A 27,331-nucleotide genomic window follows, 5' to 3' on the forward strand; every position below is an offset into this window, starting at 1 on the left:
ATTATATTTGTCCCGCCTAAAATTTCGTGGAGTAACGAAGATCGTTGGATGCCCATCTCACCGTTGAACATGGGAGACAAAGAGTAACTTACAGTAATAAATGCGCGCGTTTTTGAAAATAAAACCGCCAAGTGGCATCTTCTGGGACGCGAAACGATTTCCACACGTGCCATCGCTCAGTAAGTGGTGGGAGTGGATTCTCGTTAGATCAAAACCCTATTTTTCTCCTCGGATGTCGAAAATTAGAGTTTTGAGGGGCTATTGTGGGGGGGCAAAAAGATCCTGATGAGAATGTGGGCCTTTTGGGCCGTGTTAAGGAAGGCCGACCTGCTACTGGGTTTAGAATTTGTTGGTACTATGGGTCGGCCCATACGCCAAGGGTCCGAGGATCTAGCCGAGGGTGAACTTACCCTCGGATGGACACCGAAGAACTCGGGATTTCGTAATAAAGATTGGGGGATGACACGGTTAAGGCCAATGGTTAAAAGGGGTAAACCCTAGAATGCCCCGAAGCACGGTGTTTTGAAGAAATGTCAAAGATAAAGGCAGCCACCTCCACATTAAAGACCCTGCACCTACCACCCCGCCGCATTTATGGGGAAGTGACACCCGAACAGTGGAGAAACTTCTGGTTACTATTCAAAGGCACGAGAAAAGAAATATCTAGGCTAAAGTGGGAGGTAAAGCAACACGTGTACAAAGTATTCAAAAGAAAGTAGGATTTAAAGAGCAATCTAAGACAGAAGTAGAGGATCCCCCTCTTTGTAACCTAAAGGAAAGAGAAAAAGAGAGAGAGAAATTATATAAGAATAGCTTCGCTTACGTCCGAGAGATTGACTTATAGCATTCTTTGCGTTTTTAAGTGTTTATAATATTTGGCTTGCTATTTAATCCTCAAACACTTATTTTGGGTTTCAAGCCCACACTCTACAAATTATATTGTTTAAGGTTGTTCCCTTGGCCCGTAATCGGTTTCGAGGACCTGCAATTGTGCACTTACAATTATTATTATTATTATTATTATTATTATTATTATTATTATTATTATTATCTAAAAAAAATACAGAAGAGAAACAGAAGTGTCTTTTGCCTTTATCAGCTAAAGCGGTAAAGCCGGAACGATTAGAGTAAAACCCACCCAAATTTGATTTTTCTTTTTTCCTTTTCAATTTTTTTAAATTTTTTATTTTGACAGTAACAAATTACACAACTATTATCATAATTTGTCAACAGGACAAGTTGTAAGTGATGAAAAAAAGTATAAATCTATAATTTTACTATTTACAATTCGTTATATTAAAGGGTCTGTTTGGTAAGAGATTTTTAGCAACGTTATTTAAGTGTTGTGAAAATACGTGTGAGTAAAAAAGTGTAGTAGAAATACGTGTACTGTTGTTTAAATAATAAAAACTATTGTTTAAATAACAATACTAAACAGGCCTTAATTACAATAATTGTGTAATTTAGATCCACTTATTTTGTTAAAGTTAAAAATTTTTTATAAAAATACTGCAAATAAAAGTAAAAATTAATTGAAATAATATTAAAAAAATACAATAAAAAAATAAAATTTATAAATAATAATAAAAATAAATAAATTAACAAAAATATTATTGACCAAGAGATTGGGTTTATTCGTTCATTTTCCTTTCTTCCTCTATTCTCTCCCTCTCACCTGCCAAAATTATGTCAACATCTAATCAAATCTCAAACCATATTTATTTCTTCCTTTTTCTATTTCCCAGATGCTCCTATCTTTGCACATTTTCTCCTTTTTACCGGTACTCCTTCTTCCCTGTATTTGACTGACGCTAGAGACATCAAATCACAAAAGTTTTACTGTAACTAGCTGACGTGAGTGGGCATTTAAGGGAAATGTTATTAATTCCATTTCCAACGAACTAAAAGTTAGTTGAGAAGAACGAAATATTTCAGTATTAACCAATTTTAACGTACCGTTTTAAGGTATTTTAAATTTTTTAAAAAAAAATTCTAATATATATATTATATATTATATATATAATTTTGTACCAAATAAATTTATCTCATAAGAATAGTTTTAGATCATAGATTATTTTACAATTTTTTTGTCATAATTTTAAGGTAGCAAACAATGAGTAATTAACTATTATTTTTTCTTCATCAATCTCACACCATGTTATAATTGTAACAAAAAATTGTGAAATTTTGTGTTTCTAAACTTTTTCTAATAATAATAATAATAATTATTATTAATTATTATTATTATTATTATTATTAGGATCAATCTTCACCTTATCAATAAGACAATAACTAAACCCCAAACCCAAGATATTACACTGTTTAACGCAAGCATGGTTCAACCTAAGAATTATTATGTAACGTTTAGTATGGGGTAATATTTTAGAACTCTCAGCAATATTTAAAAATTTTCATGTTTAGTTGCAAATCATATTAGAGAATCAGATGCCAAGAGAATATGAATTCTCCTTTTAAACCCCTCTTAGTAGAAATGTGTATTCCCTTTAACATAGGTGGGTATCTAGATTCCCAAACTTATAGAAAATTGTATGTTTTATAAATTGACAATTTTAACCATTTTTCTTTATCATTTAAGCAATTAAGATAAAATATAAAACAAATCATCAATATCTTTTTCTTTGTCTTTATCTTTTCCAGCCAAAATAACATAAACAAGATAAACAACCCTGTTAATATATTCTTAAACAAAATTCTAATTAGGTTTCACTTGTGGGGAAAAAAAAAAGTTTAAAGGAGACCCTCCATTATTGCCAGGTATTCATTTTTGTTGTTGTATGTGTGTTGCTCAACAAATTATTAATAGTTTATATTTTTTTTCATTATTTGTTTAGAGGAATATTTTTTTTAAAGGACTTGGTAGTTCTCATTCAAATCTAAGGATAAAATGGGAAAAATGAATAATTCATTTAAGATTTTTAGGAATAAACTAAACATTATTATCTCACATTCCTAAAATCTTAATAGATTCCTGATGAAACCAAAAATAAGAATAACTGCATTCCTAAACTACATTCCTAAACATCCAGATTGTAATGAATCACATTCTTAGAAATCTAGATGCTAGGAGTAATATGAATTCCCTTGTACCAAACACCACATTAATGTCAGTAAAATTCAGAAGATTTTGATATCTTGTGGTCCTTTTTTCCCCAATAAACCCACTCTCCGACCTCATTTACTTTTACTTTACTTTTCCAATTCAAAACTTCAATTTAAGTTTAAAGTCATAACACAACATATCTTGGATGAGTTTTGTGGAGGTGAGGTTGTAGACTACAGAGTAGACCGGTAACATCAATGTTTTTGCTACTTGTGGTGGTGCTTGCGAGCTTCTTGCAGCGACATCGGCTTGCTACTTGTCCCTACCTAGTCGAAAAAATTCAAGTAAACATAGGAAAAAAAAGCCAAAACTCGTATCGGCCAAATCTCAAATATTGGTCGGAATTACCTGAAAATGGCCGAAACAACCTGAAACAGCCCGAAATTTTCACCGAGGTAGAATAGAGGGGGTTGTTGTTCAGGTTTATGAGCTAGTACAAGATTTTCTGTCCATTTTGGCCAGAACGGAACAAAATTCATAACAATGGGAAACAATGCTAGCTAAATTTGCAGGAGTACGAAAATAAACATTAGCTAGGGGTCCATGAAATGGGCTTGATAGTCTTTTACATTCGTATAATTTTGGGCTTTACTAGTGAGTGGCAAAACCCATTTCATCTAATCTTGAGTAAATGGGCCTTTAACAATTTTTTTTATTCGAATACATGAAGTTTATTTTGCGTTTGGGCTATAAAAAAATAGCCTCAAACAATGCTTTAGTTAGGATTGCCAAAGATGTGTGTTTATAGAAGAGGCACCTGTCTTTCTGTTAGCTATGTTTATCATTATGTAAACCAAGAAATGGATAAAACTAACATCCTTTATTAAATTTTTTTAATAAAAAAACACTGGTTTATTTAGCTTCAAAAAAAATACCGATAATCCCATCAATAATAATAATAATAATAATAATAGAGTTTTTAATACACACTCATAAATTTTTTTTTTTTAAAAGGCACTTAATTTATTATTAATTGAAATACATATTTTTTATAAACAAAGAAATAAAATAGAATTAAACAACAGGGTTTCAACTCCTGGACTACAATTTCTGCTGTCAAGGTTGAGTAAGAAAGGTGGAGAGGTTCTACGTCCTATGCTAACTTCGCATGCATAGCAAAGAATTCAAACTAAAAGACTTGAATATGAGACATGTTAGAGCAACCATATCATTGGTTTTGCAAAATTAAAAAAGTGCTTAATTTTTCACATTTTAACAAACAAACAAAAAAATCCAGACCAATGCTTGCAAAAGTGTGCAAATATATAAAATTCCTACAATAATCGTGTATATATGCACCATTACTGTAACTTTTCTATACATGATTTTAATATTTTTTTTCTCCTCACATTCTCTCTTCCCCTGACTCTCTCTCTCTCTCTTCAACCAATAATCTCCGCCAACCACACAGACCCAGCACCACCACCCACATCACCGCCACTCAACACCGCCCAACACCACCATCGCAGCCCAATACCGCCAAACACCGCCACTACAACACGAACACACCACAAAATCAACCTAAAATCAAATACACACACACACACACACACACACACACACACTAACAGAGACAGAGAGAGCATTTTTGTAAACTTGTGGTTGTGGTTGTGGGTCAACTGGAACAGTGCTTGTGGATCGTGAATCAGTACTTGTGGTGCTTTGATTGTGGATCATTGCTTGTTGATCATTGATCGATGATCGTGGATTGGTGATTGGAGAGGCGATTTCATCCCCATCCATTGTCATCGCCGCATGTGGATCGGTGCTGGAAGGTGCTTGTGGCTCGACGGAGATCGATGGTGCTTATGGGTTTTGATGCTTGTTGTGCTTGTGATGGAGAGTTGATTTGATCATGAGAGAAATAAGAAGAAAGAAGAGGAAGAAAAAGAAAGAAGAAACAGTAGAGAGAAAAGGCCAATAGAATAGGATAAAATAATATTAAAATAAGATAAAAAAATATTATTTATATATAACAGTGTATAATAGATGTACTAATATGAGTGTTTTGTAAAAGTGATAGTGTAAAATAGAAAAAATAAGTTTTTTTTTTTTTTGGGTAAAATAGACAATCTTTTTTTTTTCATTTTTTTTTTTTTTTATATACAAAATAAAATTTTTACTCTAGTTTAATCTAAGTGTATATGTGTGTGAAGTTCCCTCTTAGAGACTTGAACCTGGCCCATTGCCTACCACACCCTACAAGCATTTATACTTGTTGAATGACCACCACACTAAGGATGAGCAGTGATGAAAAAATCTTTTAAAAGAACTGATGCGGCCAATATCCATCTGCTTAAGCAAGCTTCTCTGATTCTATCAACTCTCACGAAGTAGTTGCATACGAGACATGTTATGAAAGTGTGTTGTTTAAGTGTAAAGTAAAACAGAGACGCAGTCAGTGATACATAACTCACCATTAAAATCAAATTAGCCTATATCTAACTGCTTCAGCAACCTTTTATTATGGGAATTACTCCTTAAGTCCAGCTTAATTTAGGAACCTTTATTGGAGGAGCTCCTTTCTCCTAGCAGAATCATCCACACCGTAAAGCAATACCAAACCATAATTCAACATTCTTAAGATGCAGAAGTTATATAATGTGTCCACTCTATGGAGAGGGTCTCTCCAAGCCAATGGGGCCAACGTACTTGTGAGAGGCCAACTCCATAAAGTGAGCTCTTAAAATTATGTCAAATAGTCAACATGAATGCTTTTTACAATAGAGCATAATCCCGTCTCCTTCAAATTTACTTTTCTGTTTTGCTCATCCATTTTTCATGCTTTCTTTCATTGTCCCTAATAAAATATGAAAAGAAAAAATTCGTGACTTGTGAGCAAGCAGTTGAAAAGAATAGAAGAGGGGAAAAAAAAGGGGGGGGGGGGGGTTGAAGGGAAGATGTCTGTTCAATAGTAATCAGAATCAGAGTCGTAGTACTCATCATCTTCATCTTCATCCTCTTCGTCTTCATCAAAGTCTCTATCCTGTTCAAGCCAAATGTGATCCTCATCCCAAAGTGGACAAGAACACATCGCTCTCTTGTTCTTCCACTCAGCTCCACAATTGTAGCAGAATTCATACCCACACCTGAAAAGCAATAAAATCACAAGCAGCAATATAATCAACTACAAAAGGTAACCATAAAAGGGAAAATAAATGGTTATTAGATAGATTTAAATAGGCTTCCGTTCTAACTTCCAAGTAGTAAATCACTAATAAATATGCAGAACCTAACTTTAGATGGAATGAACTCTAAACGATTTCCTTTTTTTGGTGAGAAATAAAAGGGCGAAGGGGGGGGGGGGGGGGGGGAGGGAAACCTATGCACACACACACAACAGCAACAAGATGGTAGTAACATTAGTCCCATTCATCTCTATGTACAACCTTGTCTTCCACTGAATCCATGACCATCAAGCCTTCCAATTCTCAATCTACCTTATTTTGTTGCCTCATAATTCTTTTAATGCCTCTGACTTGGTCCTCAGTGTGCATGACAAAACAATCTTAAGCATATTTTTCTCCAACATTCTCATTCAGCCACATTGTTTATAAACATATTCCTTGATGGCCAAGTTTCTTTTATAACAGGTTAAGATAGCAAATGGTTTTAATGACAACACCAAGGACTCCAACTAAGCCACCAAATCTGTTTCACAGACAAATGTCATCTAAAGTCTCCACTTCCTTAATAGGTAATGTAAACAGAGAATAAAGGAGCAAGCAGGTAATCGCAAAGAAAAAAAGAAGAAGAAGAAGACCTAGTTATGGCATCAAGATCATGTAGACTTGGCCACAAAGAGAGATATATAATCCTCTAAACTTATATTCTTCTTCTTGTGTAGTCCACATGCAAAACAATGGATTTAAAATATACGTACTTAGAAGCTACATTTTTTTATATGTAAATAAAGATACTACTTACATGCATTAAAAAGAAAAGCAATAATGACCTTTGGCAACCAAAAAAAACAATAATGACACTTGGATAGGAGGGAATACCTGCAAGTCATGTGGTAGCAACCTTCAGCAAGTTCAATCATATGGTTGCATTTAACACACTGGCGCCAAAGATTCCTTGTAGCAAGAGACTTCAGCTTTACATCTTCTGCAGGGGGATGAGGATTCAAACTTTTGAAGGCAAAACATGTCATGTTACTGTGCCAAGAGACATTGCAATCAATACAAAACAGGCCATGGCATTTTACACATTTCCTGGCTCCAGATCGTTGAACATCCAGAAAATCTTTGCTATATTCCAAAATTTCACTTTTTGACATTAATTCTGAGCACCTTGGATTTGGGCAATAGACTTTGTCTGCAACAGGAATTGAAGCTTCCTTAATGCGTTGGCTCATGGTCTCAATTGACTTGGGTGGTAAGAACTTTCTGCAGCTGTCAACAACAAGCTCTGATTTACAGCCTTCGTGAGGGCATTTGGGCACCATCCCATGAAGCAACTTCACCTCAACATGCTGTTTCATACAAGAAAAGCAATACCGGTGCAGGCAGTCATCAACCGAGAACATCCGACTGACATCAGCATCTTCCAAACAAATTACACAAGCCTCATTTAGATTATTGCCATGGCTAGATTCTGCAGGTCTGGTAACCTGAGACACTATTGCATCTTTTGCAAGTTTAAATGCAAATTTAACATCATTCCGTGCCACAAGCTTGGGGTTGAAATACATAAATTTTTTTCGGAGAAGAGTCACCTGATTTACTAGCACTGCAATCTTACGCTGCTTTGGTGGCCATCTTCCACTAACCTGCATTGGTAAAACACAATGTTTACAACCTCAATAAAGAGGGCATGTAAAAATATTTAAGACCAAAACAAAGTTGTAAAAACTATAAAACATTTCTAGAATTAAAGGATATTAAAAATACCACCATTAAGGTAATCATCAAAAAAAGCATTTTCCAAACAAAAAGACACCACAGAACTCTACAAAAAGAGCTTCTCAAAGTGGTACTTCAAAATATAACATATAAATATTATCATTCACCAATTCTGCCTGTGCCTGTCCTTACTCCTTACTCCTCAGTGTCACACATTTTGTTCACATCCGGTCCCAAGCCCCAAAAAAATGAGGGAGGCCGTGAACATCATAACTGGCCATTTTATTGTGGGTCACGACAGATTTCTTTTATTGGAATTATGCTCGCATTTGATTGTTGAAGTAACCTTCGAAGTGGTTCATCTACGCTATTATTTGGAGAAAAACTCTTTGGGGTTTGCTTTTTAAATGCTCCAAAATACTCACATTTTAATTCCACCAAAAAAGGATCAAATAAGAATAATAATATATTTCAAACCCCTAAATATAACAGGTTCAGCTTGAGTTCAGTGCCTTGTGCAGTACAGCCGGTAAGATGCACAGGAAGCAATGATCTTAAGCCTCTCCCAAATGTAACCATTATTATTTTTTTTGAGAAACCAAATGTAACTATTATAGACTCACATTTCCCACTTTTTGCACTAAAATCATGAAGGATAAATGCGAAGAAACTGCTCATAACTATAAATGCTTTGATATTAAAAAAAAAAAAAAAAGTCTTTGAAGTGTCAAGACTCAAGACACTTGTAATAACCATCAGTTCATTTATGGGCACAGCATGAAGGAGTTGACTCAAAGTAGTATATGATCACTCTCACCTTCACTCACAACTTATTCTCAGTGGTAAAATAAAAGTATGTGACAATTTTGGCAGACTTTTCTAATAATTAATTCATACATAAAATAAAACTATAATAAAACATGTATTAAATTAAAAATTAAAACACGAAAATCGAGTAAGAGAAAAACAAAGAGAGAGAGAGCGAGAGAGAGGCATACAAATTGGTAAAGCGGGTTGTAGTCGAAATAAACAGTGACACGCTTCAACTCCAAAGCGATAGCAGCATTTAAGCCATCGATCAAAGCTTTGGCTTCCGCAGCATTCTTGCTCATCCCATTTCCCACAAGTGGTTTCCTCACTTCGAATATCACATTATCACTCGGATCACAGATCGCCACGCCTATTCCCGCCAACGCAGTTTTCACACCCCTAATCTCTTCCACGCTCACCAAGCCTTTCGTGTAAATTCTGAAAACGGCGTCGTTATTGTTGTTGTTGTCCGCCACTGGTTTCGATTTCGAGCAGCCCTCGCCGAGGAGGGGCTTTTCGTAATTGCCGCCCCACTCCTTCCAGTCATCCTCCGGAATTCTCAGTATCTCGCGCGCGAATTTCTCGTCGTGGATCCGACGGTTGAGATCTTCCCTCACTCTCCGCATCTCCAACTCGCTTGCTTCCCGGTCCTTCACTTCTTGCACCAATTTAGCCAGTTCGTCGGATTGGAGAACAGCGAAACTCGAAACGCCGTCGTTTTCGGTGGTGGTGGTGGTGTGGGGAGGTTCGAGAATTGAGGCAGTGGAAGTAGAAGTGGAAGGTTGGAGGGCGAGAGAGGCGGCGAGGGCTTCTTGGAGTTGGAGATGGAAGGCGAAGTCGAGGTCGGAGTCTAGGGCTTGCGCCGCCATGAGCTCGCGGCGTTGCTCGAGGATTACCGACTGAAGGTCGTCTTCCCGATGATCTGAGTCTCTGTTCGACATTTGCAATTTCTGAGAAATGGGCCGAATGAGCAAACGCTTCCTGTCTTTCTTTGTTTGGAAAGTAAGGGTCAAACCGTCTTTTCCTGTTCACAAAATGGAAATCACACGCTTCCTTACTAATTTATTATCCTTATTAATACCGCACCCGATGGATATTGAATAATGCTTATAAATTATTTTACAAAAAAATTTATAAACTGCTAATGTGGCAAGTGATTATTATTATTTTTTTAGAAAGGTGGTAAGTGATTATTAGTAATGAAAAAGGTGATATTAATTGTAAATCAAAATGAAAATTAATAAGAAGCTTGTTGCATTAACATTTTGTAAAATTGTAGGAAATATTACTCAAGAATATTTCCTTTCCTGTTTCTCAAAAAAAAAAAAAAAAAAAAAATTTCCTTTCCTTCAAGCAGAAGTAAATTCTCTTTCCTAGTTTTTAGTCTTACCGCTATAAATTTAAGAGATAAATACAACCAAAAAATAAAAATAAACTCTACAATTTTTGCCCGTTACACCCTATTTTAATTTGGTCTATAATTTATCAATTGTGTTAATTTGATTCCTAACTTTTTAGTATTTTGTCAATTTAATCCATATTTTTTTGTTTTAGATGAAAATTACTGACGTGACAAACGGTAAAAATAATAAATTATTTTATTGTCACATTAACGAAAACTAATTTATTATTTTTGCAGTTTGTCATGTCAGCAATTTCTTTCTAAGAGATAACGACAAGAATTAAATTGACATGATACTGAAATGTTTTGAACCAAATTGACACAATTAATATGGTATGGACCAAATTAATATATTATGTAAAGAATAAGGCCTAAATAAGTAGTTTATCCAACAAATTATTACAATGGTTTTTTAAGAGTAGACAAAAATTCAAAAATGAACGTTGGTACTTCATTTAATATGTGTGTGTCTATATATATATATATATATATATATATATTGAGAATAAACAGTAGAATTTTATTCAAAGAAAGTAATAAATTTATACAAAAGCAAGGCTGCATCATAGATCAACAATGCTAAGATTGTACTAGCTACAGAGCTTTCTCTTCACCTAACAACAATGCAACAACTATATACAAATTTACATAAAGGAATGCCTAAGAAAACAAGACAAACTTACAAATACTCAAGACAAGCTTCCATAATTAGCTTCAAAATATTCTAAAGCATGGGTTGCAGCAGACATGGCTAGAGAAGGGGGGATCACGACGTGAAGTACCGTAGCGAGCCTCATTTTGCTTATTTCAAATCATCTAGCTGGTTGTGAAAAATATTGCAGTCTTTAGGTCATTTTTTCTTTGCATTATTTGATCAACCACATCCACAAATGACCAACATTATTAAAATGAGTGTCATGTTCTCAGGCTAGGGCTAAGAGTCTATTGACTCCAAAACCCTAGACTGTAGTATCCCGGTTTCCTTTCTCCTTAAGAAAGACAATCGTCCCTTTAGTGACTTGGGTTGCTAAAAGGGCCCAGTTTTGTTTTAGTGGTGTGGTGTAGCTTTTTTATGGGTTATCTCTCTTGGCAAAGGAAGGTACTAGGGTGATGCTTACAAGGAAGTTGTCCATATCAGAAAATGTCCTAGTTGCGAAGTTTTATACGAAGAGAAGTCTGAACATGGATGCAATGGCCCGTACTTTTCGTCCACTTTGGCACACGAAAGAGAGTTTCTAGTTGATTAATGTGGGGAATAACACTATTCTTTTCAAGTTTGGGTTAGAAGTTGATGCTAAAAAGGTCTTGCAGGGAGAACCATGGACGTTTGATTGTCACTTGGTATTCTTTTAGTGCTTCGATGGAAGAAAGTCCATTAAGGAACTGGAATTCAAGTATTGTGCCTTTTGGATCCAGATTCATGAACTCCCCTTTAAGTTCATGACTCTGGAATAGCAGTGCTCATCGGTGAATCCATTGGACCTGTAATACCATCCAATGATCCTGTGGAGATGAAAGGAGGAACTTTTATGCGTGTGAGGGTAATGGTGGATGTCTCCCAACCTCTCTGCCATGGGAGGAAAATTTCTTTTGATGAGGGTCCCCTAATCTATGTTTCTAGTGCGGTATGTTGGATCATGATGATAAGGATTGCAAAGTTTGGTTGAAAATCAAAGGTAGTCTGTCAGTGGAAGATCAGCAGTTTGGACATTGGTTAAGAGCTCCTCAATTCAGCTCGACATGGTGACAGTCTATGGAGGTGAAGGGTGGTTCACAGCTAACTGTTCCTAGGGAACTTCCACGGCACTCCAAGGGTTGTTCAGCGGATATTGGTGCATTGGCGAATGGAGAAGTGGCAGTGTTGAGGGGGGAGTAATCTCAGGTCCATCAGAATTCGAATATGGTAAGTTCCATGATTATAGGAAATTTGAATCCAAAAAAGAAGGGTGTTGATATTGAGGAGATGCTAGAAGATATTGATAAGGCTATTTCCAATGAAAAGCATATCCCCGATCCTGTAGTTTTGGAAATCATCCAGGATATCTCGGGGGATAATTCTAGGTCAGTCCAGAATGAAAGGGAGTCAAGCTTTTCGAAATCAGTGGTAACTAATGCAGACTCAAAGATTACGCAGGATGCTGCTTTTGTTGACATTGGGGAGAGCATAGGGAATATTGCACTGGGTTGGTCAGAATCTAAGGACAAAAATAAAGGGAGGAAAAATCAAAAGTCAAGGGTTTGGAAGTCAAAATGGGAGGGAAGGAATCTGAGGTGGGTCCTAATGTTAGGACATATGTGATTCATGTTAGGAACATATGTCATCATGTATTGGCTATTCCTTTGACAAAACGCACTTTACTTGTAATTGAGTAGATCTAGGATGTGTTTAATGCTTAAAGAAACAAGGTTTCAAGTTCAAGTGTTAAAGACATGCACTGTCTAAGAAACAAGTGATGAAGTGCTGGATTTTAAGTCTCAACAGCTATCTCGACAATAAGTATCTATCAAGGTTTAAAAAGCTATCTAAGCCCAAAGCTCGACAGTTGCTCGATAGATCGAGAATTATGAAAATCAGATTTTCAGTTCTGATTTCATTCCAATCCATGAGTATGTGTTTAGGCTTTCTTTTCTCACAAGCTTAAACATATATAAGGATTATTTTAAGGGACGTCACAGTGAGCACAATTGCACGAATGTGAAGCAAAGTGTTGTTCATGCAAATTGTGATCGGAAACCTAATTTGCCCTAGTTCTTCTTTCTCTTGAAGAAGCTGCTGTGTTTGTACACAGTTGTGTTTTGTGACCAAGGAGCTTCGTGATCTTCATTGTGTGATGAACTAAAGAACTTTGCAGCCAATTTCTTCTTCAAGTTGGTGAGTTAGTCACGTACTGAGAGCTGTGCATCTTTGGTTAGTCACGTACTGGGATCAGTACAAAAGGGTGGCATTTATATATTGAAGAGTTCAGAGGTTGTAAAGCGATAGAAGATTTTTGTTGTAAGTTCATCTACGGGAATTGTAGAGTCTAGGGACAAATGTTTTGTACTAGATCTGAAACTTCTTTTTACTATAGTGAATTGCTTCTCGGGAAGGTTTCCACCCAAGTTTTTTACTATGAAACTAGATTATTTCATTGATTTTCTTCAGTCATCATATCTTGTCTTATTTATTTTTCCACTGCATATGATTTTGACATGATATTGATATTTGTTTGTTTTAACAAGGTTTATTCATAATAAATCTAATCAACAACTTGGGTTTAAAAACTTGTTAATTCTATCAACCGGGGTCTAAATTTCTCAACACCTAATATTGCTAATGGGCCGAAAAAAAGAAAATTAACAAGTTGTGCTACTGTAGAGGGAGATCATGAGATGTATGTGGTAGAGTTAAGCTCTAAAAGGAAAATTAACATGGGGACTACAAGTGAGACATCAAAAGGGGATAAGGAAAAGAAATTGAGAGTGGATGAGGAAGCTAGAAGTTTGGGTATTCTCTTTGCTACACATTTAGGAGTGGCAGAGGTTACTAAGCAACCCCGCCAAGTCCAATGAGTCTTTTAAGCTAGAACTGTCGAGGGCTTGGGAACCCTTAGACATATAATGCCTTAAAAAAGGCGATTAGGTTAGAGAAGCCCAATTTTTTTTCTTGATGGAAACAAAATTTGACATTGATTGGATGAAGGTGATAGGTGATCGATGTGGTTTCCAAAAAGGCTTCTTTGTTCCCAGTGTAGGTTCCAGTGGGGTTGGCCTTATTTTGGGATTCAGAAATAAAAATTCAAGTGTTAAGCTCTTCACCATCCTACATTGATGTCCTTATTAAGGGTGTTAGTAAAATCAATTGGTGACACTTAACTGGGTTCTATAGTAACCCGGACACATCGAAGAGATTTGAATCATAGCAACTCCTTAATTCCCTTTCCACTATCTCACGTCTGCCTTGGCTTGTCATTGAGGATTTTAACGAGGTCAGAAGAGCTGAAGAAAAAGAGGGTGGTGTTGCAAGACCGTACCAACAAATGGCTCGCTTTAATAGCTCGATTTGATTTTTGTGGGCTAAAGGAATTGGATTATATTGGACCGAGCTATACGTGGATATATTAGAGAGGTGATGGTTATTATATTAGAGAAATACTTGATTGTGCACTAGTGTCATTGGATTGGACTCTTCTATTTCCTATGGCACGTTTGTTCCACAAATCTTCCTCTGTCTCGGATCACAGTCCTTTACTTCTAAAATTTTTTGAGGAGCAGAATTGGGGTAGACATAAAAGACTTTTCAGATTTGAGTCCATGTGGTTGAAGGAGCCTAGATGTGATAGTCTTGTTACAACAGCATGGAATGAGGGCCTGACCGATACTTCCTGTCATTCTATACTATCGTGCTTGAACTTGTGTAGAACCAAATTATAGGCATGGAGTTGGACCAAGTTTGGTCACGTGGGAAGGGAGAATGCTCGACTACAAAAACATTTGGAGTGGTTAGAAGTGCAACCAACAAATATGGGTATAATTCAGGATATTAGAGAGACCAGAAAAGAACTCAATTGCTGGCTTGATAAGGAGAACTCTATGTGGAAACAAAGATCTCGTTTGGACTGGTTTAAGTGGCTTCGAGAGGGAGATTGTAACACTAGATTTTTTCATGCGAAGGCTTCCTCACGGTTCTAGAAAAACGCCATTGAGGGTATTTTAGATGCAAAGGAGGTTTGGCAAGATGATGAAAGAGCCATTGAAAAGGTTTTTACGGACTATTATTCAGAGCTTTTTTCCTCCTCTTCACCCACAGATTTTATAAAAATTTTGGAAGCAGTCCAACCCAAAGTCACCTCGGATATGAATGTTCGATTGATAAAGGAGTTTCATTCAGGTGAGGTTCACTAAGCTCTTAAGTAGATGTACCCATTAAAAGCACCGGGTCCTGATGGTATGCCCCCTCTCTTTTTTCAATAATTTTTGGCCTGCGGTTGGTAATTTAGTTACTAAAACAGTGCTTGATTTCCTAAATTTTGGTATCACTCCCCCAAAATTTAATGAAACTCAAATCGTTTAAGTTCCTAAAATTAATCAACCAAAGAAAGTAACGGAATATAGACCTATTAGACAGTGTAATGTGATTTATAAGTTGGTTGCTAAAACACTTGCTAATAGGTCAAAGAAAATTCTTCCATCTATTATTAGTAACACATAGAGTGCTTTTGTTAATAGTAGACTCATTACCGATAATGTCTTAGTAGCTTTTGAAACTATGCACCATATTAGCCAAAGAAAAATAGGCAAGAAGGGCGAGATGGCTTTGAAGTTAGATATGAGTAAAGCATATGACAGGGTAGAGTGGACTTGTCTGGATAAAATAATGGAGAAACTGGGATTTCACCCTAGATGGAGAAGCTTGATGATGCAATGCATTTCATCAGTTACCTACTCTATTAGAATCAATGGTAAGCCCAAAGGCCATATTACTCCCACTAGGGGCCTTCGCCAAGGTGACCCTCTTTCCCCTTATCTATTTTTACTTTGTGTAGAAGGCCTTTCAGCCTTAATCAAAAAATCAGTTGTTGATGGTTATATGGAGGGTATTTCATTATGTAGGGGTGGACCCCTGTTATCCCACTTATTTTTTGCAGATGACAGTATAATTTTTTGCGAAGCTTCCATTAAGGAATGTGATGATTTACAGCGTGTCTTGAAGGTTTAAGAATTGGCCTCAGGGCAACAACTGAATAGAGCCAAAACATCCCTCTACTTTAGTAGCAATATTGCAAGAGAAGTCCAAGAAGAGATTAAGGCTAGTTTGGTGCCTAAGTTATCAAGCAGCATGAGAAATATATGGGCTTACCTTCATTGGTGGGGAAAAACAAGAAAAATTCTTTCAAGGAGATAAAGGAGAAGTTGGCTAGGAAATTGGCAGGATGGAAGGAAAAACTGCTTTCTAAGGCTGGGAAAGAAATTCTGATAAAGGCAGTGGCTCAAGCAATACCAACCTACTCAATGAGTTGCTTCAAGATTCCGGACACTCTTTGTGAGGAGATGACTAGCCTAATAAGAAATTTTTGGTGGGGTTAGAAAAAAAAGGAACCTAAAATGGCTTGGATTAGTTGGGAGAAACTTTGTACTCCTAAGTCACAAGGGGGTATGGGTTTCAAGCAACTAAAACAATTCAATTTAGCTCTTTTGGCCAAGCAAGGGTGGATGCTGCAAGTGGGTGGGGAGTCCTTCAAAGCAAAATACTTCCCTAAGTGTGATTTTGTTCAAGACAAGGTGGGTTGTAATCCTTCATTTGCATGGTGTAGCATTATGGCAGCCCAAAGCATAGTACGTAAGGGGGTTCTGTGGCAGGTTGGCAATGGAAGGAGTATTCGGATTTGGCATGACAGGTGGCTTCCAACACCTTCAACTTATAAGGTGATCTCGCCTCCTTCTGTGATCCAAGCTGAATCTCGGGTGTGCGACCTCATTGATCCTTCCTCCGGGTCTTGGAAAACTAAGTTGATCCGAAGCTTTTTATTACCACATGAAGCTGATTCTATTACTGGTATAGCATTGAGTGCACTCATACGTGATGATAAGCTAGTCTGGGCTCTAACAGGGAATGGCAGGTTCTCAGTCCGAAGTGCCTATAAAGCACTGGCGGAGCCAGAGGGGGGCGAGGGGGGGCACCTGCCCCCCCTAACTCCTAAATTTTTTTTTTTTTTTTTGGGTATTAGTAGTCACATGGAGGAAAAAAAAAAAAAAAAAAAAATTCTACTTGTTGAAACTTGAAAGTGACCAAACCACCTATTTCACTATTTTTTTATTTTTATTTTATATCATTATTTACACAATTTTTACTATTTATGATACTTTTCACAGCATTTTATCTTTGAATGATGCTAGAGATATTATAAATTTTACTACTTATGTCTTACAAATTGGTATGTTATCAATCACAAAAAATAATTTTAAACATTTATTCATTATATTTTTTAAGTAACACTAATCATATTTTTACTCCATCAGTTTGTAAATTTTTTAGTAGCTATGAATTTGTTGTTTTTGTTTATTTATTTTAATAATATGAAATATATTCATATTTGCTTACAATCGTTTATTTATTTTGTTATTATTGTTAATTAATGTTTTTTAGATAAATTTCACTTTTAATATTGTATTTTAATTTTGCCCCCTCTAGACTAAAATCCTAGCTCCGCCACTGCTATAAAGTGGTAATGGAGATGGCGGATGGTGAAGGGAAGGGAGCTGTTTCTGATGACAGTCAGTTGAGGAAATTTTGGTAGTCATTATGGTGGCTCCATATTCCTCATAAGGTCCGCCACTTTGCATGGAGAGCTTGCAAAGACATTATCCCAACCAAGGAGAATCTTGTGAAGAGGAAGGTGTTGTTGGAAGGAAGTCGTGAAGCATGCCAACAAGACTTGGAATCTTCAGGCCATCTTTTCTGGGGGTGCAAATTAGTCCAAGAAGTTTGGGCTATTTCGAAGCTTTTCCCAACTGGCTTAAAGGTTCATTTCAGTTCCTTCATGGACATGATTTGGTATGGGGTAATGGAAGCTCAATGGGAGCAGGATAGAACGGAGAAGATAATTATGGTGGCATGGGCTGGTGTGGACAAATCGAAACACGGTGGAGTGAAATAATCAAGTCAGAAAATGGTGTATGGTGTGCTGGATTATCTGTTTGAATACCAAGAAGGGGTTTACGAGGTTTCAAAGGCTAGCCCGAGCTTGCCAGCCCGTTTGAGTCCTCCTCCGCTGGATAGGTACAAAATCAATGTTGATGGCGCGGTATTTGCTTCACAGAAGTTTATGGGAATTGGTGTTCTAATCAGGGACTTAGAAGGCAGGTTAGTTGGGGCATGCAGTAAGAAAATCCAGGCCCCTCTTGGTTTAGTGGAAGTGGAGGCTAAGGCTGTTGAATTTGGACTACTATTTGCAAAGGATATGATGATTCGAGATTTTATTCTTGAGGGTGACTCATTGGTCCTTATGAATGCTTTGAAAGAGATTTCTCCACCCCCTTCATCGATAGCTGCTGTGGTGTATGGCTCACTGCTTTCTTCTCATGACTTTCGTCAAGTGGAGTTTTTCCATGTTTGTTGGCAAGGCAATCGACCGGCCCATCTCTTAGCTAAACATTCTTTAAGCATAAATGACTTTTCTGTTTGGATAGAAGAGAGCCCTTGTTTTCTAGAACAAGCTCTTCTAAATGATGTACTGTTTTTATTGTAATTTTAATAAAGTCTTGAAGTCTTTTAAATAAAAAATAAAAATAAACCACATCCACAAATGGAAGATTTGTGCAATGAGTCATGATCTCTCTCAAGCATGTGGACTTCCAAACCTTCTTAGAGTATGTACAGCTTAGCAGGATATGGCCTGTTGTCCCCACCCCTTCCTCACAACATTCACACCCAACATCAAACAAAATTTTCCTTCTAGTTAGATTAGCTTTTTCCTTCTAGTTAGATTAGCTTTAGTAGGCAATATATCTCTACAAGCTCTTCAAATGAAAGTTTTGATTTTATTGCATACCTTGACTGCCCAAATCGCTTTCTAGATTTTATTGCTTTGTGAGTGATTGGATGATTGGCAATGAGAAGAACTCAGTTGATCATTTAATATGTTTCTAAGTATTATTTTTTATATGCACCAATGTGTACATGTGAGATTATAAGCTAGTTTAAATTTTTGGAGTGAAAGCTTGCTAGTGTAGGTTAGAAATATTTCGGTCTCTCACTTATAAGATTTAATTTAAGAGAAATTTCTAAATTTTTAATATAAGATGATCCCTCCCGATTTTATAACAAATTGAGAGAATCATTTACTAAAGATGAATAAGAAGATAAATTTTTTTTTTTACGTGATTACAATTAATGGAAAAGGACCAGTTTCTTACCTTATCATAAATAGTGACACTTACATATTTGGGATGCTAGTGTTGAACCCTCCAATATTAGCCAATAGGCTCAATAAAAGTTATTGAACAAAACTTAGATACAATTTTTAAGTGTAGTACATTAAGTTTCCAATTAATTTCAAATTCATGGCTACATTGACCAATAAAGTACAGACAATATTATTTTTCCTAATAAAAATTAAATTCAATGCATATATGTTTAAATTTAATTCAGAATTATAAATCACTGCACCTACAAAATTGTAGATGTGTTTTATCTAAGTTATTATATTACACCACCAAATCAAAGCAACAAGTTGATCATGAGTTATGATCACACACACACACACAAAGTAGAAAATGAAAGTTCACAAGCTACTTACAATTCAGATAGTGTAGCCACAAATTTCTCATGAGGCTTGAGTGCCATGGATAGTTTCCTAATATCTTCAATTAACAATGCAATGTCAAGGTAAGAAGATCCTCCCTCTTTTATTGCTGTCTTTGCCATCTCTGCAAGCTTTCTTGCTCTCTCTTGTCTATATTCCCTTTCTTTACATTTCGGTTACTGTCTTTCCTATAGCCTTCCTAACTTTCTCCCTCTTCACCAATACCCCAGACTTCTCTTCATCCCCTAAGGGAATAGCAATTTTAGCCCCCACTCTCTCACCAAGTTCTCATTAAAAAATTGGTTAAGCAAAAGGCCATGTTACCATTGGCACGCTAGCATAAACCGCTTCAAGCATTGACTTCCAACCACAATTTGTCAAAAATCCTCCAATTGCAAGGTGTGACAAGATTAGTACTTGTGGAGCCTAACCCCAGATAAAAGAGGCTTCTTGCTTTTGTCCTCTCTTCAAAGCCATCCTCCATTATCCAATTCCCCATTTTTATCTTCTTTAATCACCTAGATGAATGATTGGTCACACCCTTCAAATCCTAAGTAAAGGTCTATCAGTTGTAATAATGTAACGGGAGAAAGACTTCCAATACAAGCATAAACAACAAAGTTTTGAGGCCACAAGTCAAGCCACTTGAGGCACTAGTTTTCACCAACTGAGGACTTGTTACCCCTCTAAACCTTGTCCAAGTTTGCCCTGTTGGAAAGTGAAACCGGCCCAATACACCAAACTCTATCTCCATTTGTCATACGATACCCTTTTACATATTCTGGTTCCTAGTCAACAGAACTATTAACCATGACCCCATAGGCTCCTTCTTCAGAATTATTTATCTTTTCATGAAGATCTTTAAAATCCTTCAAGCTTGTATTCAAGTTCGTAGGTAACTCTGCTCTGGTTAATTCAATTTGATCAGGCAAACTGGGCACAACAAAAGGCTCTAAATCAGAGACACTAGTACTCTCATTGACCTTGGATGCAAGTATATTATGACAAGACGAGATTGAAACAACTTGTTCCATCAGATAAAAGTCTTGGTATATCAAACTTGGTAGCAATATCACATGTCCAAGCAAGATTCTTATCAGCTATTATGCAGCTTGGACTAGTGGTTGTTGTAACTCACTAACAACATCAAAGAGGTTCCTAAGCCACGTGAGGGGACTGTATCGATGTTTTCACATCCTTCTGGCAAGCCGGCCTCATGGAGTGGCAATTGGAGTTAGACTAGTTGTATAGGGAGTCTAATGCAGGGAATATACGATGGGCTGTAATATGAATTAGAACTAGATGCAATGAGGGTTGCTTAGAACCAATTGATAGGTGATTAGGCCAAGGTAGTCAAAGGCAAAAGGCGCCCTTAAGGTGCCAAGGCCTTGTATTGCCCAAGGTGACGAGGCGCCAAAAAGGCTCTAGCCCAAGTGAAGCGAGGCGCCAAATTCTAAATATTGTTATTTTACATATTGGGTTCCAATCTAATTTATTTGATGTATAAAATATTATATAAATAAATCTGACTTCATTCCTAAGGGATAGGAGCTGATCAGCCTGGTCTATAAAATCAGTTTGTGGGTTTGAATCCCAACTAAAAAATTAGTCTCCATCCAAATATCAATAGTCAACTAAGTCTAGATAATTATCAAATATCAACTAAGTCTGAATTTTAACCATAAATCACCATTTAAAAATTAGTCTCTATTGGTGCAAACACAATGATAATAGAAATAACACGAAGAGAAACTAAATAATACTTCTGAATTTTTATTAATTTAAAGGGAGAAATTACACAACACTATTTGGACTGAGGCGCAACACTCGCTTTCTTTAAGGAGATTCAAGCCCTTGGCTAAACTTTGTAACCGGTGCAGACCGTTTCTAACTTGTCTCCTCCAAGATACAACAGCCCAACAAGTGTCGTATGGTTAGAACAACCTCTACATAAAGTGTTCAAGCCCAAAGTTCCACCAGAAAGAACACTATTCCTTGCCAAAATCTCTCTTTTTTTTTATATCTGATTAATTAGGTCGATAAGGAGTTTCTGAATAATGAAAAGGCCCAAACGGATAGTCCATTAAGTGGGTTAATAGCTTTTCATTTTTCATAATAAAAATGGAATATTAATTTGGGTCATTTACTCATCAATTGATATGGTAATTACTCTGAATGGGCTGTCAAGTAGGAGGATCCAAGAGGCACGTATCTGGCCCAATATTTGAGACAATTCATGTTAGCCCATTAATCACCACAATTAAAAAGAACAAAATAGTCTCTCTCCTTTTCAATGTGGGATTAAACATTTTCACTAACTCCTCATCTTCCATATTCACTCCCACATCTTTACATTTATGTTATAACATTTATTCATTTTAATTATTTAATATTAAAATGCTCCAACAGTCTCCATCCAAATATTAACTAAATCTAAATATTAAACCAAAATATTGTTCATAACTTCATATTAGAAAGAAGAAAACTCCTAACAAAACATTGAAGATTGAACTTCATGACTATCCATGACAAAACAAAAGCTTTTGAAGATTGAACATTCTGCCTATTAGATTGAACATTCGGCCTATTAGCCTATTTAATAGCTTGAATGTAGTTGTTATTTTTAATCTAAAGGTCATCATCAAACTCTCCACTCAAGTTTCCATCACTTTAAAGTCACTTGAACCAGATTTATAACCATCAACATTCTCTTCCTTGGTCTCATCAGAATTAGCATCTTCCTCTTCAATATTTGGTTGTGATGTTGAGGCCTTTGAGCTTGCCCTTGATTTTGTTTGGAATCTAGTATTCTTCCTTGCTTCTCCAACAGCGGCAGCTCTTGCCACTACACCCCATGTCAAACCATCAGCATCATCATCAAAAACGAACTCATCTTCAGCATTCATAGATGGTTCAATACCAATTTTCCCCAACAACCATTCATTACTTTCATCTATATCATCTAAGAAGATGGGATCAATAACATCACACTTATCATATCGTGCATTCATCTTTTGATTATACTTCACAAAGAACGAATCATTTAGTCGTTTTTGTGCAAGTCTATTCCTTCTTTTTGTGTGAATCTACAAGCATTTATGAAAACTAAGTATTAGGCTATAGTGAATAATTAAACCATTGGAATTTTCTATATAATAAAGTAGCTCATCAAAGGATAAAATCTACTTATTATACTTCAAAACTCACCTGCTCAAACACGCTCCAAGTGCGCTCACAACCACATGCACTACAAGTCAAGCTCAAGATTTTTATAGCTAACTGTTGCAAATTTGGAGTTAAGCTCCCATACAAACTCCACCATTCAGCTATGTTAAAAAAATAAGTATGAGTAATGATATATGATATATGATATATCATAGAAGTCAGATTTTTTATTTGTAAAAAGTGCCATTGTTCTAGTCATTATAAGTTAGATATAAATGCTTTCTTACCTGGAGCCCTTGTCTTTCTTGATCTTAAAGCCAATTGAATGCCAGAGTCCTTTAGCTTTCTTATACATGGGTAGCTTAGCCATGATCTTGTCCTGAATTTCAGTACTAGGAACTAGTCTTTGTATACAAGCATACAATCCTACTGTAATTTCATGATTTATTGTATTGTCAGGATCAAAATAGAAGTACTCTGGATTCAAGAAATGACCCGCTGCATGCAAAGACCGATGTAATTGACACTCCCATCTCTCATCAATGATTTTCAAAATATTTGGATACCTTTCTTTATTCTCATTAAATAATAGCTTCTTTGGCCCTATCCATTGCCTGATATATGTAACCCATAGCTGGTTTTCTCTCATTATCAACAAAGCGAAGAACTCAAACAAAAGGGCCCATAACTTTAAGAATGTAAACTATAGTATTCCAAAAAGAAGGCATCAAAATCGTTTCTACTACTCGTTTAGCATTTGCTTCCTTTGCCCATCTACTATGAACCCACTCTTCAAAAGTAAACATGGCCCTTAGGTTATGTTTTTGCTTATATATGGATCTTATTGTAAGATATGAAGTGCAAAACCTAGTTTTCCCAGCCCTAAACAGCTCTCTTTGTTTTGTGTATTCTCTCATCATATTTAACACATCCCCATGGTTGTAGATATATCCAGTCAATTGAATGGCCCTTTCCAAAGTTTTTGCGATTCTAGGAATTTTCCCAATGTCCTCCAATATAAGGTCAACGCATTGTGCTGTACATGGAGTCCAATACAAATTTGGCCTTTTTGCTTCTAACAACTTCCCAGCCAACGCATAATTAGATCCATTATCCGATACTACTTGGACTACATTAGCCTCCCCAATCTGTCCTACAAATGCATCAAGTAATTCAAAAAAATTTTCCTCAGTTTTCATAAAAAATGATGCATCAATTGACTTCACAAACATGGTTCCAGATGGGCAATTCACCAAAAAGTTCATCAAGGTCCTATTGTTTCTACTAGTCCACCCATAAGACATAATAGAACAGTCATATTTCTTCCAAGATTCCTTGTGATCACTTAATAACTCATTTGCGTAAGCCACCACCTTTTTGAGAATTGGAAGTCTTGACTCATGGTAACTAGGAGGCTTCATATTTGGACCATACTACCCAATAGCTTCAACTATCCATTTAAATTCATCTAAGCGAGCAACATTGAATGGTATACCGGCTAGATAAAATAGCCGGCCAATATACTGACAAGCTTGTGCTCTTTTCTCTTTGTCAAGTTTATCATTGATGCTAGTTTGCTTCATCATACCATGTTTCCTAAGTGCAACCACTTTTTCTGGCTTTAATGTTACAAAAGAATCCATGGGACCTTTCAACTTCTTAGACTTTGGCATCAATTTCACAGTTTTCACTTGGGGGCTACTGCCAACCCCTCTCTTACTCATGGTTTTAAAAACCGGTACAGTGAAAGAATCGAAAAAGGGACTGATTACCGGTTTTCTGGTCGAACCGGTGACGTCATAAATAATTTAATTAATAATTATAAAAATAAATAAATAATTTTGTAATTGGTCATTTTAACTAAAAAAATCAAACAATAGTAAAACATTAAACTCTAGCTTACCAATTTTTAGACACTGTTGAACACAATTCAGCCAAAACAAAAACAAAAAAAACATATACAAGCACCACAAACCCACTATAAACTATTTTAGTTATTTTTTAACCTTTCAAATAACAAAAATAAGTGCACCAATGGGTAACAATATCATTGCCCACTTATATTTTTTTTCCCTTCACACATTCACACGTATATCACACATTCACACCTACCACGCAATCTGAAATCACATCCACACGTTTTCCCATCTCATATCTCACTTTTTTCTTTTCAGCATTTTCATGTCTCTTTCTTCAATTCTCTCTCTCTCTCTCTCTCTCTCTCTCTCTCTCTCGTGAATATGTGCAGTGCAAGAGGCAAGAGCAGCAAAAAAAAAAAAAAGCCTTAACTGAAGCAGACAGATTCTTACAAATCAACTTTTCTTTGGGCTTCTTTGGTTCTTCCTCAACACAATATAGTAAATCTGATTTTTTTTTTTAAATTTTACCAAAAGGTAAGTAAAGTAAATTTGATGTTTTTGGTTCACCGTAGGTATCTTAGGCTTCACCACTTCATACTTGATAGAGCATTTTCAAAATCAAAATCTCTTTTCTTAAATCTGAAACAAGATTTCTTTTTCTTTTTTTTTTTCCTTTTTTTTTGGGTTAAAAAACACAATAGCTGAAGTATTTATGAAGAAATGCTAAAACCGATTTAACCGGACCGGTTTTCGTTATGCCGGTTGAACCGACGGTTTGTTTTGTTTGTCTGATTTTTCTTTCATTTCTGGTTTTTACTAATAACTGGACCGAATTAAGGTCTGGTTCCTGGTTGAACCGGCCGGTCCGGTTTTTAAAACTATGCTCTTACTAGAGCATGATTTTTTTCCCTTTTTTGGATAACTTCTACTTCCTCTACCTCATCATCATCTACATCCTCAATTTCAATCATATTATCTATATTATCAAAATCAAGCATCTTGTCATAGTTCTCCTTATCACCCTTCTTCTCTGCCATATACTGCGCAAGCTCTTCTCTAACATGATCAGGACATTTTAAACACGTTGTACAGTTTTTAAAATTCCCTACTTGAAGCTGCTTTCCTCTATGTATCCCTCCCTTTGTGACTTTATTACAAAAAAGGCAAGTCACTGCATTTTTGTCTTCAACATTACCTAAATAATTATATTTCCATCCCAGATCTTTTCTCCTCCCATTATCTGAAGCCATTCTACATATAAAAAAATAAAACCCAATACAATACATTTAATAGGATTCTATATTAAGCTAGCTATGTATCATTTACTATGGTTTAAGCTCTAAAAATTGAGTGAATAATGAGTTCGAGAAAAGGGAAAAATACAGGAAAAGAAAATAAAGAAAAAGATAGCGGAGAGTTGCTATAAGACAGTCAGACTAGAGAAGGTCAAAGGAAAAAAAACAGAGAAAAAACAGAGAAGGAAGAATTGCTTGAGATAGAGTCCAAGAGAGAAGGGAAGGGGGAAAAAAAACAGAGAAAAACAGAGGAGAAAGTTGCTGGAGATAAAGAGTCCAAAAGAGAAGAGAAAAGGGGGAAAAGGTAGAGAAGAAATAGAGAGGAAAGAGTTTTATGCTCTGAAAGTGTGGACAAAATTACAAAGGCAGTGTCATAGTGAGAGAGAACTCAGGAAAAAAAAAAGTGTAAAAAAAAAAACTAAAAGAATAGGAAAATATTACCTGATGTTGGTTGACTGTCGGCAGCCACTGGCCCACTCTCTTCCAAACCTTAGAATAAGATGAAATTCCCACTGCTTTGCTTTGAAAGTTGATGAAGAGAAGTGGTTCCCAAAATTTCTCATTGGGTCTTTTGTTTTATGCTTTTTTTTTTTATATTAATTTATTTGATATAGTGGGTGACAACTCATCCCCACTGAGGTAACAGTTTTAAAACCAACCATGCACCTTTTTACATTTACAAAACATGCCATTAGAGCCTTTAAATTGCAAACTTTACTCAGGCGCTTGCCTCTCGCCTAACAAAATAAATCTGGGCGAGCGCCTTGGCACCAGAGGCGAGTGCCTCACTAAAGGCGCCTCGCCTCAGTGCCTCTAAGGCGCTTTTCTGGCGCCTCGCCTCACCTGGGCGCCTAGGCGAGTGCCCAGAACGCCTTTGACTACATTAGATTAGGCACCTCTACAAGAACACTAAGTTCTCAAGTAAAAGCTGTCGAGACTTATTTTCATTCACATACAAAAAATTGATTTACAAAGAGCTTACATTCTACTACTTATATTAGTTATTTGGCATTGGCAGACTCTAGATAGTTGACAAGTGTCTAAATCCTGTAGGGTAATACTTAAAAATCACCTAACTAACTAACTAATTAGTTACAAGAGGATTAGGATATAGCTACTTGAAATGCCCTGCATCAGAGTCCAAAATCAATGGCACAGTTGATGATTGGTTTGATTCAGATGGCATTAAGAGGTGTGGTTACAATCGTAATGATAATACCGCATTATGCGAATAGTCTAGCCATGTAAGTAAGGTGTCATGGGCATGGTAGTGGTACCATAACAAAGTGAAGCTGGTGGAATTGAAATGCCATTGCAGTTTTTGTGAGTGTTGAAGAAATTGAAATTGAAATGGCTTAGATTCAAATTTATTAGATGAATACTGTAGAGCTTCTTTTTGTCTCTTTTGTATTCTTCTTAATATTGTCTGTATTATCTGATAATCATACAGATGACAGTGATGAGCGTATCGATGCCTTTTATTGTTTGTGTTATCATGCTTGATGCAAGCTGGCGATGACTTCTATATTTCTTTTGGCTTTGCGTTTT

General features: G+C 36.2%; 2 protein-coding genes and 3 pseudogenes across 2 annotated transcripts; 1 reads left to right on the forward strand and 4 right to left on the reverse strand.

The window, feature by feature from the left end:
* The window catches only part of LOC142606003 (E3 ubiquitin-protein ligase RSL1-like), a 41,749-nt pseudogene extending 36,885 nt beyond the window's left edge, over positions 1-4,864 (reverse strand).
* Positions 4,865-5,715: 851 nt separating this feature from the next.
* Positions 5,716-9,761, reverse strand: LOC142608475 (E3 ubiquitin-protein ligase RSL1-like). The gene is made up of 3 exons (XM_075780254.1): positions 8,967-9,761; positions 7,126-7,895; positions 5,716-6,210 (listed from the first exon to the last, which is right to left on the reverse strand). Exons 1-3 carry the CDS (start codon positions 9,717-9,719, stop codon positions 6,030-6,032), a joined length of 1,704 nt encoding a protein of 567 aa, XP_075636369.1. The 5' UTR covers positions 9,720-9,761; the 3' UTR covers positions 5,716-6,029.
* Positions 9,762-17,829: 8,068 nt separating this feature from the next.
* On the forward strand, positions 17,830-18,408 carry LOC142606004 (uncharacterized). Its single transcript, XM_075777425.1, has one exon. The coding sequence runs from the start codon at positions 17,830-17,832 to the stop codon at positions 18,406-18,408; it is 579 nt and encodes a 192-aa protein (XP_075633540.1).
* Positions 18,409-19,454: 1,046 nt separating this feature from the next.
* On the reverse strand, positions 19,455-27,096 carry LOC142606005 (UDP-glycosyltransferase 73E1-like; annotated as a pseudogene).
* On the reverse strand, positions 22,119-24,050 carry LOC142607554 (uncharacterized; annotated as a pseudogene).
* Positions 27,097-27,331: the final 235 nt, after the last annotated feature.

This window comes from Castanea sativa, chromosome 8 (genome assembly GCF_040712315.1).
Source record: "Castanea sativa cultivar Marrone di Chiusa Pesio chromosome 8, ASM4071231v1".
Taxonomy (NCBI): Eukaryota; Viridiplantae; Streptophyta; class Magnoliopsida; order Fagales; family Fagaceae; genus Castanea; species Castanea sativa.

Excerpts from the sequence above, each read along its gene's own strand:
- LOC142608475 (XM_075780254.1), bottom strand. The coding sequence starts at position 9,719 with ATGTCGAACAGAGACTCAGATCATCGGGAAGACGACCTTCAGTCGGTA. Across the intron at positions 7,896-8,966 it reads ACAACCCGCTTTACCAATTT|GTTAGTGGAAGATGGCCACC; the intron begins GTATGCCTCTCT and ends TTACCAATGCAG. Across the intron at positions 6,211-7,125 it reads TGCTACCACATGACTTGCAG|GTGTGGGTATGAATTCTGCT; the intron begins GTATTCCCTCCT and ends ATTGCTTTTCAG.
- LOC142606004 (XM_075777425.1), top strand. The coding sequence starts at position 17,830 with ATGGTGTATGGTGTGCTGGATTATCTGTTTGAATACCAAGAAGGGGTT.